This window comes from Actinia tenebrosa, unplaced genomic scaffold (assembly GCF_029948245.1).
Source record: "Actinia tenebrosa isolate PJP-AT-01 unplaced genomic scaffold, QUT_ActTen_1.0 PGA_scaffold12__29_contigs__length_12842862, whole genome shotgun sequence".
Taxonomy (NCBI): domain Eukaryota; kingdom Metazoa; phylum Cnidaria; class Anthozoa; order Actiniaria; family Actiniidae; genus Actinia; species Actinia tenebrosa.
The window spans coordinates 1,238,858-1,254,475 of NW_028292572.1; the positions used below are offsets into that span (position 1 = coordinate 1,238,858).

The 15,618-nt window shown below is 35.3% G+C and overlaps 1 protein-coding gene across 5 annotated transcripts in view; it reads left to right on the forward strand.

Moving 5' to 3' along the window:
- LOC116291287 (uncharacterized) overlaps positions 1–15,618 on the forward strand; it is a 28,442-nt gene that overhangs the window by 5,811 nt on the left and 7,013 nt on the right. For all 5 annotated transcript variants that reach the window (XM_031698447.2, XM_031698445.2, XM_031698446.2 and 2 more), the window contains 8 exons: positions 2,930–2,975; positions 4,856–4,972; positions 7,217–7,374; positions 8,104–8,213; positions 8,485–8,545; positions 10,023–10,151; positions 12,397–12,581; positions 12,929–13,134. In XM_031698447.2, the coding sequence (XP_031554307.2) occupies positions 2,930–2,975; positions 4,856–4,972; positions 7,217–7,374; positions 8,104–8,213; positions 8,485–8,545; positions 10,023–10,151; positions 12,397–12,581; positions 12,929–13,134 (1,012 nt within the window). The remainder of the gene's footprint in view (positions 1–2,929; positions 2,976–4,855; positions 4,973–7,216; positions 7,375–8,103; positions 8,214–8,484; positions 8,546–10,022; positions 10,152–12,396; positions 12,582–12,928; positions 13,135–15,618) is intronic.

Consider the following 15,618-nt stretch of genomic DNA (forward strand, 5'->3'; position numbering starts at 1 on the left):
ATAATAATAATAATGACAGTAATAATGATGATGATGATAATAACAATAATAATAATAATGATAATAATAATATTATTATTATTATGATAAAATAATAATACTTATAATAACAATAATAATGATGATGATGATAATAATAATGATAAAGATTTTTATTATTATCATTACGGCTTCATCCAATTTTGGAAGTCCTCGAAATTTTCCTCAAATCCCATTACCTATTAATCATATAGCTGCCTAATTAATCCCATATCGACAAGACCTGTCCAATTAAGAAAATAATTGGACAGTTACCTATATGGGATTAATGAGAAGCTGTATAATTATTATCATAATAAAATAAAATTGATAATAATAACAGTAATAAAGATGATAATAATAATAATAATAATTTTAAATGTTTCCATTTCAATTCTTATAAAAACATATTTACAATAATAGAAGTAATAATGATAATTAAATATCAAATATTTAATTAAATATTAATATGAATATTAAATTAGTTAAATATAAATAGGATAATAATAATAATGATGATGATGACAATAATAATAATAATAAAAGAAAAACAAATCGACATAGAAATGGAAAAACAATTAGAAAAGATGAGAAGAAAAATGAATTGAAAATGAAACAAGGAATGGAAACAGAAATGAGAATTTTTTGTGTGTTTTATCAAATAGGAAATGATTTGATTTGAAATGATTTGATTCAAATGGTTTGATTGAAATGGTTTGATCGCGTTTTTCTTTGTGAATTGTAACGCTTTTCATTTCCCTGAGGATGGCCGAGTAGGCCGAAATCATATTTATAAAATTTATGGTTAATAAAACAAACAATTATGAATGTAACAACAACCAACAAGGAACTATTTGATTATAAGTTTATTATGATACAAATATTCATATTATTCAAATTAACTTAGAATTTTTAAACCTAGTATTTACGATAACAAGTAGTAACAAGTTAGAGTGAAGACATTAAACCCGTGAAACGAAATTTAATAGTTAAGATGTAATAGTCAAATAGACAAAAGAAAACAAAGGAATTAGCGACTAGTCTAACGTGTATTAGTCTAACATCTATTTCACGGGTTGAATGACTTCACTTTCATAGATTTGATACGCATCGATGGTTAATTCTCTGGTAACGATAAAACAAACGGTAGAAATTTTTTTTCTTTTCAATTGGCTGCCAAGACGACTGATTGATTTGTAGGTACGAGAATCGCGTCGTTGCTAAATCTAGAGGACGATGGGCGAAGGAAATAGAGGAAAATTAGAATCTCTATTTCTTTCCTTTATTGTTGCCTTCATTCCCTCGCACCTAAAGAGGCTCCTGAGCTACGCCGTATTTTTATCAGTAGCTGGGGGGAAATATAATCTATTCATATAACCTGACAATAGACAGTCAGCAAGTAGTCTATTAATCTATTGGTGTCAATTTGTTCCGGGTTTTATTAGAATGTCATTGAAAGATGCGAAGATAAAGCCATGAGGTTAATGTTGATGGATTTTGATTTCGTCGATTACAAGGCTCTCGTTGGCCACTCTGTTCTTTTCTTTTTACAAATCTACAACCATGGCGCTGTTTCCTGTATTATCTTTTGTTTATTTCCAGGCTTGATTTAAAATTGAAGCCTGAAGTACTGTTGAAGTACTGTTTTCACTAAATTTGAGAGAAATTTTCGTCAGTTCTTTTCTTTCTTTCTTGTTCCTTTTCTTTCTTTCTTTCTCTCTCTCTCTCTCTCTCTCTCTCTCTCTCTCTCTCTCTCTCTCTCTCTCTCTCTCTCTCTCTCTTTCTCTCTTTCTTTCTTCCTTCCTTCCTTCCTTCCTTCCTTCCTTCCTTCCTTCCTTCCTTCCTTCCTTTCTTTCTTTCTTTCTTTTTTTCCTCTCTTTCTCATTCTTTCTTCCCATTATTATTTTTTCCTTTATTATTTCTTTCCCCTTATCAGTTTTCAAAAAAGGTAGCATCGAATAACAACATCAGGTGCAGCCTATTACGTACAGACGGTTTTCGAGGAAGTCAAACAACCAACCAACTGAACTAAATACGTGCATGACGCAATACAGACAATGGATGACGGCAATATATCTAATAACCGGAGAATCCGTCTGACCATTTATCCGATTATCCTGTTAAAGGTCCATCTAGAACTACAAGTAATAGTAGCTCTAAAATTTACAAATTGGCATTGTAGCTGTATAGGCTATATTAAGCGATTCTATCTATCGATAGCCGTACTGAGACTAGCAAAGGTTCTAGTATAAGACAATGCTATCAGTAATGTGAAAAAGCCTAATGATTTTCGGGCGATAAATTTGGTATTAATCTCTTTTCAAACAATTCATTTTATGATAATTGACATTGGCGCCATTTTAGAAAGCCAAGCAAGCGATTGATTTCAATCAATTGGCTTGTGCATTTTTTTTTTTTTTTTTTTTTTTCGTTTCCATTTATTTTTTCAATGGTTATAGCTATAGTTATAAACGAAGAGCAATTCTGACTCCGGTTACTAGAAAAACAAAATAGCTCTAGCGCTGACTAGCGCTGTATGTATTCAATTTTTTACATGGTGGGAACCTCGTAACTTATTATACTATCCAGAGAAGGACAGGTGCCTTTTGCTGAACAAAGAACGCACTATTTCAACCAATCAGAAGCCTTGGTAATTCGAGATTGACACACAAAAATGCAATGACCGATAAAAAACAGAAAATCGGACGAGAATTTACGCTGTCGAGTAAGGCCGATAGCATTAGCACCTCGGCTGAGATTTTAGATCGGAGTAGCTAGCGAGAACTGCAGATGCCCTGGAAGTAAACAGGAAAATGCGAGCGCTATTTCCATAGATACATAAAATTAAGTCTAATTTTCCGAATATAAATATTATACAAACCAACTGATCAGTTAACTCTGATTATTCCAGATGGAACGACCAAGTTCTCAAGCGGGCAGACGAGGTCCAAGGAGAAGTAAGTAATAATAATAATAGTAAAGTACAAAAGTCGAATATCTATTGATTAGAATATTGCTAGGCGATAGACCTTGATATGTTTTTGTGTCATTGCTTTTGAAGCGACGAACATCCCACATTGCTTTTGTATTTACTTAATTCCTCAAAGTTTTATCATCGGTAATCGACCTTGAAATTTGTCAGTGAATATATAAAAGCCAAAAGTAGTCTGTCGGCTGTGTGATGGGGTCTTAGATTATGCCAAGAGGATAACGAGTGAGTTCAGGTCTTTTCGCTTCGCATTTACTTCCATTTGTCCTGTTTCTTTTATGTAGAGATAAGAACACTCAGTATGATGTCTATGATGCCTTGGCCCAATGAATATGATTAAAAGAACGTGCTTCGTTTTATTTTCCGCTGTTTATATGTTTATTCCTTCAACATTTAAAGAAAATAAATGTACGAAAAAGCGCTGAAACGAACGCGACAGCGTTTGAAATGTTATCGCTTATTTTTGTATTAAACTTTTCCTCATTCGTATTAAAATAGATTACTGATAATAAGTTAGCTTCGGGGAGCATGATTCTTTAAGAACATCTTTAATATATTGGTAGTCGTCTGATTTTTATTTTCTTTTTACTTATCTTTTGTTTTGGTTTTTCGTTATTGCTCGAAAAGTGAACCAAGTACAGCTGTTATTTTTCTTTGTCTTTATTTCTTTTTCCTCCTTCTCACTAAATTATTTATCATCAATCAGTCAGACACCATCAACTGCTATTTAATCTGCTTATAACAAAAAATTCAAATATATAAGTAATAATGTACAGCAGTATGCAAAGAGTGTTAATGTATATGAACAAATATACTCGCTTTATACGTCAAAACTCCACGGTATGATAGCCGCCACGTGACCTGCCGGATATATTATTATGTGTTTTGGGTTCATCCAATTTATTTCACTTTAGCAACGAAATTTTATTAAGAAAAAAGTGAGGATGTTTTGAATAATATATATGGTCTTATTATTGAGTGACCATTATCCCATATCCCCAATATTTTTCTTCTAACAGCCTGATATAGTCACATTACACACTTTTTTCAATATGCCTTAGGCAGACCTTTGCAGGCAAGGACCAACACAAAGAACATTTGCAAAGGGGGCTAAATATCCTTTTGATTCCTTTTAGTATGCCATATTCTATTTTCCTTCTAATTTCTTGCTCGTTAGTACCCATACAATATCCAAATGTTTTCGCACTAAAATAATAAACCCTTTCATCCCTGATGGTGCTGCTTAATTACGTTAATCAGAACTTAATTTTCTTGTTATGCTCTTTCTAAGACCAACATATCGTTTAAAGTAGTGGCTTACCATAGCTATGAAAACATTTATTCTTTGATCCTGGTAAGGAATAGAAAATGAGTGTACATGCTTTGTGCAACTTGGTTTAACACCAAAGAAGTGCTAAGACTTGGGGGGGGGGGGGGGGGGTGAGAGGGCATTTTGGGAGAAAGGGGTCAGATGCACAGTTCATAGATCAACTATGACTATCAAAAATAGTAAATCACGCTTGACAAAAATATAAATTAAACGAGTGGTAATATACCATTGGGCTTCATTAATTCTTAATTGTAAGCTTTTTCTGAGCATGATAAATATGATGCATTCTAGCCTAGCCTAGCTTAGCTTAGCTATATGAGGCATGATGCACAAAAAAAATCATTGTATCCCCAAGCTAGACAATGAAGCATCATGTTCTCTAATTGCCACACAGTGACAAAAATGAATGGTCATATGTGATCACTCATTATTTGTAGGGGGGAGGGGTGGATGAGAAATTTAGTCCCTACTCCTCCCCCTATAATCCAACTATTGATGTATCATTTCTCTTCTTTTAGGTGTTGCTGGATATGAACACATTGAACAAACACAAGAACTAATGACATCTATTATTCATGAACTGGTGCATACTGGGGACATCACTGCTCTAAAGGAGGAATTGAAAAGAGATAAAAGTATGAAATCTTTATTGTGATTTTTGATTATAACCATGTTAATTTAAGGGTAGGGAAAATGGCTTAGGGAGATGGGGTGAATGGGATCTATATAGCAAGGACTGCAGACCACCCTAAAAATTGGGGGGGGGGGGGGTGGGCTCAGATTGGAAAATATATAGAGAGGGGGGGGGGCTATAGCCTCCCAGCTCCTTAAGTCTATGTGGTCAGAGTAATTTCAATCAACCATGTTGCAGGGGAATACAATTTTCTCTTTTTCTCTTGTGGATATGTAAGTTAAAAGCACTAACTGTGTGATGAATATCGATATGATCATGAGATACAACATCATGGTTTTCGATTGGTTCAAACGGCGGGGAAGTCATGGGAAGTCATTTGTATGTCATTTTCAAACATGTTGGAAGCGGCATTGCAGGGTCAAGTTTAGAGTCGAAACCATTAGTCAAAGCTAGGCTTAGAATAGAAGCTACTTGACATACAGATCAAAAGTGGAATCTTAATCTTTTGTCATACAAAAATTAAACACCTGCACAACAACATGGCTGTGTTAAACCACTCTTAATTGATAGACTAAAGGATTGGGATTCCTATAATTAGCAATAATAAATTGGTGGTCCACTCTCAGTAGAATGAATTTTATTATTGGAGAAAATAACAAAAACATTGATTAAGAGGGATTATTTTGAACAATGGTCCCATTTTTCAGCATTCTGTATCCAAATTACAATAATTGCTATGTAAAAAAACAGGTTTTTTTTTGCCAATTTGTATGGTCAAAATTTCTTTCCCAGTTGATATTAGCCAAGAAAGAAATACAATTAATAAGATTTATTTTCCTGGGTTCACAGAATATTAAATGGATTTGACCAATTGATATTAGCCAATTGATATTTCCCAGTTGATATTAGCCAAGAAAGAAATACAATTAATAAGATTTATTTTCCTGGGTTTACAGAATATTAAATGGATTTGACCAATTGATATTAGCCAATTGATATTTCCCAGTTGATATTAGCCAAGAAAGAAATACAATTAATAAGATTTATTTTCCTGGGTTCACAGAATATTAAATGGATTTGACCAATTGATATTAGCCAATTGATATTTCCCAGTTGATATTAGCCAAGAAAGAAATACAATTAATAAGATTTATTTTCCTGGGTTCACAGAATATTAAATGGATTTGACCAATTGATATTAGCCAATTGATATTTCCCAGTTGATATTAGCCAAGAAAGAAATACAATTAATAAGATTTATTTTCCTGGGTTCACAGAATATTAAATGGATTTGACCAATCTCAATAAAGGGTTTCCACGGTCTCAATGATGGTTAAACAATAAATTAAAAAATCATAATTAGTAGATATTACTCCTGGATTTGTGGAATAAGTTGAGATGCTGGTCCCCTTTCAATAAATGATCAATGATCCCTAAGAGGCATGGATTCACTCACATATTCTAGAAACTACTGACTGTGCAATATGCCTGAGGCTATTATTCTCCTTATCAAAAACAAAATATCATCTCAATTTTTAATATCCTTATTTACAAAATAAAAGTCTTAATAAGTAAAAAAAAAAATTATAGGTAATATTAGAAGCACTACTTGATTCCAGGGAGTTAATCATGATCATGATTTTTTCCTAGTTATATTTAGCAAAATATGTTTGTTTGTGAAGAAATTAACTCTATTTTTTAAATTCTTTTTCCATTTCCATTTCTTTTTCCATTTCCATTTCTTTTTCCATTTCCATTTCTTTTTCCATTTTTATTTCTATTCTGATTTCCCCCACTTTTTTTCTTTTTCTCTCCAAATTCTTATTTCTGTTTCCATTCCTTTTTTCATTTTCATTTCGTTTCAAATTGTTTTTCCATTTCTATGCCGATTTGTTTTTCTTTTATTATTATTATTTAAGTCTTCTCGGACAAGGACTTAAAACCTTAGGCCCCGTCTGTCTTCACTATATAACCCTGTATAAGGCGGACGTAAGAGATCCACTGAAGACGCTGGTGACGACCATCTTCCAGTGCTAAAAACAAAACAAAAACAACAACAACAAAAAAACTCGAGGGCCACAAGTTAATCAGTTAACAATATTACTGTCACGTGTCACACTCATTAAATAAAAGTCTTCAATCAATCAATTATTATTATCATCATCACCATTATCATCATCATCATTATTATTATTATTATTGATTATTATTATTGATTATTACTGTATCCCATCTTTTTTTGCAGAGTTGATAGAATGTGTAAATAGTGAAGGTATGACCCCCCTGTTTGTTGCTGTCAGTACTGGTAATCTAGAGTTAGTGCAGTTTTTGGCCACTTCTGGTGCGTGTCTTGATGCTAAAGATAACCTTGGTAGGACTGCTTTAGCATTAGCTGCTTATCAGGTGAGTGATTGGTCTCCCTTTATTTCCAAGATGGCGTCTATTTTGTCTCCTTAAACAGTCCCACAATGCACTGCAATGCCAACTCGACCCAGTTTTTCCCTCAACCTCGGAACAGCTAATAGACACTCACATGTGACATCGAAGCAGCTCAATTTGGAGGACGAAAAAAAAAAACAATGTCAATCTCCTGAGAATAGACTGTTTTCTCAAGGTTGCGTGCGCATCCAACTTGACGGGCCACGAAACTGAAAAACGCAAATTCAGTAAAATTGAGAAGACAGTTTTAGAGGAGAACAATCGATCGTATGAATATTCTCCTTCACAGTTCCCTGCGCCATCTTGAAAGTTAGCCGTGCCTTTGCATCGAAGCAAGACGAACGGTGAGCATGCAATGCTAGAGATCTTTTTTAACACCTTAGACAATTATTCGCATGTCTCTATCATTACAAGTTCACCGTTCGTCTCGCTTCGATGCAAAGGCACGGCCACCTTTCAAGATGGCGCAGGGAACTGTGAAGGGGACTATTCTTATCAAAACATTTTTTATAGCAATGCATCATAATGCTCGTGTTCTGGTGTCTATTGGAAATCCGTTATGTCCTCCAAATTAAGGTGCTATATAGGGGTTTATACTAATATTTAAAGTGGGCAATTTCTTGTTAACTGAAAAGTCTTAATGAGGAAAGATGGTGAATAATTCCTAGTGAGAAATATTGTTTCTATCTACAGGGCTGGTATGATGGTGTTTACTACCTGTTAGCTATTGGGGCTGACCAAACTATTGTGGATAACTGTGGCAGGGTTCCTCTGCATGCTGCTACTTACTACAGCAATGAAAAGTAAGTAACTGTAATTGTGGACTGTCTGTATTTATCCAGTGAAATTCCCGTTCGAGTTTAACGTGTTAGGTTTTGCAGAGTAAGGAAGACCGAGAACCTGGGAAAAAACCCTCGAAGCACAAGAGAGGACCAACTAATATCTCTGCTTTGATTAACGAAACCTTCCTCTGTAGTTATACCATGTTATGAGTTTATGGTTGGCGGCAACAATAAAAAAATCGCTATTCTGTTTCATTAAGGAATTGTTGTTTTTTTTAAATATATATTGCAGAACTGTCGAAATTCTACTTCAACATCTTTCTCAGGAGTCTATTAATGCAGCAGACTGCGAGGTACGACGTCACTGTGGCTTTAGAAATTTGTGTTGTCTTTTTTTTTACAGACATATTCCTCGCTTTGGCAGCTTTCATTGTTGATATCGGCAAACAGAAAAGCAGGCGCACAAGGGAAAAATTCCCCCATAAGGATTTATCAAGTAATGCAGAACATGAAACAGTCCGTAAATCTCCACGCTCTGCCCAATGGATCCGTTGCGCATCGATTTTTTATGATATTTTTGTGCATATTTTTTCGTATATTCTGTCTTTCACAATCTCTTTGCGTTAGGTTGGTTTGATCTTGATGCGCCTTGCGCTGTCAGTGCGCAGTTCTCCCCTGTAGGTATCCCACCATGCATTGCATCAGGTTTTTTTCCCTTCCCAGTAGCGTAGCAACTCTCTGTTAGTGGCTTGTTGCGGCGCAATCCCACATCTTATCAAAGCATTTCATCAAAACCGACTTACACGATTCACAACTGTCAAGTTTCAATCTCGTACCCAGAGCCTGCGTTTCTTCTGGCCTGCGTTGAAGAACGAGGATTTCTTGGACTTCCGGTATAACAGCGCACGCCAAAAATCCCCCGATTTTTAATTTCTTCTATGATTTTTACTTTGATTTTTACTTCGATTTAATTTTTACTTTGCTTATTTTGACCGTTTATATCTCACTTTCCGAAAATTGCGCATGCGCCAAAAAATGGATTATGCCAGAGCCCTCGTTCTTCGCCGCAGGCCAGAAGAAACGCAGGCTCTGGGTACGAGATTGGTCAAGTTTCAGCTACCATTTACAGTTGTAAGCAAATCGTACGGTCGATTTACACGAAACAATTCGTCATGTTGCGCGCAACAGTTGTGAGAAAAACACTTGCTGTCTGTCACTTGGGCAGAATCGTCGTCACATCAAAATATAGTTTTGGTGGACGTCAATGTTCTTTCTTTTCTGAGGTTCCATGACATGTTTCTATTGCATTGGAGAAAACAAACCTTTCCAAAGCGCGTGTCTAACAGGAGTGTCATGGAAGCGCTTTGATTGACGTCTATGAAAACCTACTTTATCCCGATGGTAAATTGTATGATTGTGCCCGTCCTTTTAAGAATGATTGAAGATTGGTGGTTCCCTTAGATACCGTGGCTGTGTCCCACAAGCTACCAGTCGGTAATTGTTTGTGGGAACACAGGGAGCCTTATGCATATATATACTCTTAAGAGCGACAAAGGCGCGCGCGAAAAAAATGTTCTAGTGCATTTTTTATCTTTTTTTTTTTTACTCTTTCGTATTACGGAGGACATTATCTTGACCTCGAATTTAAAAAATAATTAATTGTTGAATTTTGACGATTTTTATCACCATTAATTTTAATCTAAATTGGGCTCCCTGTGGTGGGACGAAATTTTAATTCCACTGGTTCGCTATTGTCAGAGTCGGAACCATATGGATTTTCTGTCAAATTATATTTTAAGATTAAAACTGTATTAAATAATATTTCATTAGGGTATGACTGCACTTCACTGGGCTGCTTTTCATGGTAGAGCCGACCTTGTCAAGATATTAGTGGAGAATGGTGCTGAAGTCATTGCTCGTGACAACGAAGGCAAGACGCCACTGCACTGGGCTGCCCAGGTGAGAGATGGAAGTCATGGCAACGTGACGTCACACTTTGTAACCACTCCTTCAAAATCTTGATAGGTTGCTGTGCTTATTTCCACTGCCAAACACCATCAACATACTAAAAATGCCCCAAATCACAATTCTAATCCCTCTTGTCTAATTTGGTTCCGATAAAATGCTAATTGTCAGCAGCTCTGAAACTTAAAACTGTTATCTTATTTATAAAAAAATTAATTGCTTTGACCTTTCCAAATTAATTATCCTACGCTTCATGTTGATAAAGATATCCATCCTCCTTTCTGAATCTGCCCCGCCTCTTTTGGTATATTAGATATTAATTGTAACCTTGGTAATTACAAAAATGTTCTCTTCTCTATGAAAATCATAATTGCTTAGGCCTCGCTAAAATATATCATCAAGCCATAAAGATATCCTTCCTTCCGTTCTTAATCCACCCCACCTCTTTTAGTATATTAGTTATTAATTGTAACCTTGGTAATTATAAATTCTTATCTCACATTTCACATGGATTAACAATGAAAGAATGGAACAATCTGAGTGGTAAACTTAAACAGTGTTCTAAGATTAGCCATTTTAAATCGAATTTCTTTTAAACCTGTAAACCTAAATAATTTTAATTTTTCATCTTTTTCATTTTTACATACTAGTAATAATGATGTTGACTTTTCAGTAACGAGCTGGTTTCGATATTCAACCTCCAAATTCCCTTTTTACATATTATTGTAAAAATATCTTATTTATCAGGACCTTCTTGAAAATCACATTTATAAGTGAAGAAGCTTCCTGTTAAAATATGAATGTAAATAAAATAAATAAAATAAATAAATAAATTTGCTTTCGGTAACAATTGTGATACTGTTAAATATATCATCAAGCCATAAAGATATTCTTTCTGACTATTAATGACTATTTGTTTCCTTGGTTATTCAAACACGCGGCTCCTCTGATTAGAAAATATTTATCTATCGCCAGTAGCAACTAAAAATATATATTAGACCTATATATTGGTACTATTCGTACAAGGAGGTGCTATCACCATGGGTTGCGGTCCATCTATGCTCTGCCTTTCGCATTCTTCCGAGTTTATTGTCATCAATCAATCCCAAAAAGACGAGGAGAAGGAGCGAATGAAATCGGGAGATTTCGTAGATAACACTTGGAGTCTTAACGATAGCTCAACAGCGAACTCAAAAGCCAGAAGTATTCCTTCCTCCCTAACACGAAAGGAACATGAAAAAATCTTACAAGAATTAAGAGAAATCAAAAACTGTTGGAAAAGAAGTTATTCTGAAGGTGCGCGGCTCAGTCGAGCAAGAATTACGAAAAGACATATTGATAAACCAAGAAATGATGGGCTATGTTTTTACAACTGAAAAGAAAAATTGAGCAAGAAAAAATCCTAGAAAGAAGAAATCAAAACTTTTAAGAAAAAAGAAGTAATTCTTTGAAATCAAACTTGGCCAAAAGAGAATTAAGAAACAGACATGGCGATAAGGCAAGCAATGAAGGACTATTTTTTTTCAAAGCATTGTAATTTTTTTGGGATATTTTTCATGGAAATTTTTAAATATATATTCATATAGAAAAAAGATGTATTACTCAATGATATTCAAATAAATGTTAGCTATTTTACTGCATATTTGTATGTGAGCAATGTTGGAGAGATTACTGGATTGCTGATCACAACGCCCTTCATTTTGTTATGCAAAGTCATGGAATGCTTTGAAGACACTATATGAATCGAGGTATCTATGGTAGTGCATTTTGTACAAAGAAAAACAACAAAGAAACAACAACAAAAAAAACGCCCTAATAACAGTAAATCAGTGTATTAATACTATCTTTAATAAAATAAGAAGACTCAGTTTGTTTTCTGTATATTTTTCTAGAAATCAAAGATAATGACCACGAGTAGCGACTTCAATTTTTCAGAATTCACTTTCAAAGCGACAGAGGCTGATCAGGGGGTGGGGGTGGGGTTACAATTCCACCCCTCCCCACGTGATAATTTTGCTTACTCCCATACCCACTGCGCTCACTCGTAAGATATCACCTCAACACTCGAAGATAAATCCGTATCTCCGCGCAGTCATAATAAGTCCTCTACTTTATACAGTGTTTAATAGTTCTTCTTACTTCTTGCTTGCTGTATTCACTTAACACACCAACGCATTCCCAGTTAGTAACCGCTAGTTATTAACAGTAAAAGCAAACTATTTGGTGTTTTTTTTTTCAGAACGGGAGTGTAGAGTGTTGTCGGACTATCTTGAATACCATTCCTGGTCAGCACCTGTTGAATGGCAAAGATTTCTCCGGAAAGACTCCCCTTCATTTTGCCGCAGCCGCCGGACATCTGGATGCGTTACAAGAATTGATCCGCGAGAAGTTTGCCAATATAGGGCTTGGTGACGGTGAAAACAGGTAAGCAGCAGAATGGGGCAGAGGAGGAGCAGAATGGGACAGGGAGAAGCAGAATGGGGCAGGGGAAGAGCAGAATGGCGCAGAGGAGCAGAATGGCGCAGAAGAGGAGCAAAATGGGGCAGAGGAGGAACAGAATGTGGCAGGAGGAGCAGAATTGGGCAGAGGAAGGGAAGAATGGGAGGTGGAGCGGAATGGGGCAGAGGAAAAGCAGAATTGGGCAGAGAAAGGGCAGAATGGGAGAGGAGGAGCAGAATGAGAGAGGAGGAGCGGAATGGGGCAGATTGAGGAAAGGGGGTAAACCATTATAAAATCTTGCGGATTGTCAGTTCTCGTGTTTTCTTTCACAGGACTCCTTTACACTGGGCAGCGGCTACTGGGAATGCGCATTGTGCTGTAGCATTACTACGCGCAGGCGCAGACAAAGACTGTGTGGACAAGAATGGTATCTCACCTCTTATGTATGCACAGCAAAAAGGACATAAAGTATGCGGTAACTTGATATTCAATCATGATCCCGATAACCCTTTAAATACTGAAATGCCAGAATGTACAGGTAAGAATACCTCAAAAATGGAATGTGGAGTAATGTTAAATCTTTCTCCCTTCCTTCCTTCCTTCCTTCCTTCCTCCCTCCCTCAAACCTGATACACTACCGATGTTATATCCCTGTACAAATAATGCGGGTCCTTTATTGACTATCCATGGTTCCTACTCGGCCAATAGTGAACCAATCACTGTTGCAGCAGTGTTCCCAGTGGAATTAAAATCTTGTCCCACAAACAACTACCCTATCTGTTTTAAAGAGTACTACAAGGATTACGACGCTATTTTATTTTATTTTCACCGGACACTAAAGAATTGAAACAATTTATAATCAATTTTCCGCTATCAGAGTCTGAGATTATTATGAGATATTCTAGATAATTTGCTTATGTGACATAGCAACGGTTACTAAGGGGAGTTGGGGCCATGAATAATAGTCCGTATATACACCTATTTCGAAAATCGTTGTCGCACCAAGAGCCTCGGGTAACAAGCCAAGGCTCCAGAGAACGTCGGTACTTTTAATTATAATTGATTTATTCATGGTTCATGCAAGTGGCTATAGCTCTACACTAATTATCATCTCAAACAGCCTTGCTTGGAGCAATTTGTGAAGTCAATAAATGAAAATGCACCATGAAAAAACTACTTACAGCTAAAAGTACCGGCGTTCTCTGCGGTCTTGGCTTGTTGATTGAGGCTTTTGGTGCGACAACGATTTCTGAAATAGGTGTATAAGAAACTACTGCACTAGAATAACACTCATCTTGTCTTCTGCGCTTTACTATTTGCATAAACAACATGACACAACTTTGTCAGTTACCTTCAGCCGAGACAAAAAGCGAAAAAATGTCTTTCGATTTCATTTCTAAATCAACATATGGTATTGTCGGAAAATATCCAATAATTAATTATCGTAAAAAATTCATTAGCTTCCAATTTCACAGATAATATCAGAAATTTTGCTAATCATTTTATATTTTCTGAAAATGTTATGACTAGAACCTGTTATTGCAAAAACATTTTGCATTTCTTCTATCTGCTCTTGTTTCTTACAGATATTTGTCTGCAATTAACTTTTTTGTAGTTTCATTAAAAATTTTTTGTATTATTATGTTTATTTAGGGAAATAATAGTGCTGTCAGATCTCTCTCTTATTAATATTTCCCCTCCTGTTTCGTTCAAACATTTCTCGTATCTTAGTTGTTTTCTTTTTCTTGTAAATAGTTTTTTTAATCTATTTGTCATTTATCTGAAAACCTTTTCGCTTGAACCGTTGAAAAACCACAAAACCATGGGAATTAATTACAGCGCGGGCCGTGAATTAATTCTTCATTGAGATCTGAAAGAACGAGTTAATGTTAGTCCTATTTGGGAATCCAGCAAACAAAACCAGAATTGAACAAAAACCTTTGAATAATTATCTAGGATTTTTCTAGCTACATCACTAATTCAGATAAATTAAAAGTAGACGTCGTTACCATGTCAACTGCAATTTTGGTATGATTTATTTACATTTCTATTCGTAATACGACATGGTACAATTTGACCTGACCAAAAAAAACCAGCCCATTTTAGTCTCTTTTGATTATCAAGATAAGCTTCAAGCGTAAAGCGGACTGTTTTAAGGTAAAGATGGTGTTGTTCTGTAAAGTGTATTATAGTAGTCGAGTGATTACAAAGAACAGTATTTTTATTACATTACTGAATATTATATAAGACAGGTTTTAAAACACTTGAATATAGCGTTCAAAAACCATGAAACAGAGTATCAACAGTTCGATAAAGATCGTGCACAAATGATCATTACGAAGAATTTTCAGAAAAGTTACGTTTCTACAAACTGCTTGAATATTTTTTCAGGGGATTTCACTCCCTCGTTTGCTTCCTCCACGATTTTTTCTTCAGTTTTCGATACTTCAGTTTTATTAAATTGATATGGTGTTTGTTATGTTATTTATAAGTGTCGGTTTTTGGTTATTTTAACTGTTTCTGTCGAGAACAAAAACACAGTATATATATTACCAGTCATAAGAGCTGAGAGAGCATTCTATTTCCTCTATCCATAGTGAATATCATTAGAGCATCTGACTGAATGTAAACACCTGCTCGATTCAGACGTATCATGTCAAACACGGTGATTAATATGATGGAAAGTTACCTCTAGCTTTTAAAACGATTTATCATTGCTAGTATTAGAAGGCCGAATGATAGATATCTGATCACGTGATGTGTTTGTTGTCTACTTGACTATACCCTAACCACAACGGGCCTTAATTACCGTTATCACCCGAGAGTAGATTTTCACAAGAGATAATCAAACTGGCTTCACCTTCGTTGCAAATGATTTGGAAAATAATTACTAATAATTACTTTGGAAACTAATTACAACTCTGAACATTATTAATATCCTGACTTAAGGTAATTATCGTCATGATCATCGACGCGTAACGTACCATTTAATTGCCTTCTGCAGAAGACCAACCTTATCAGT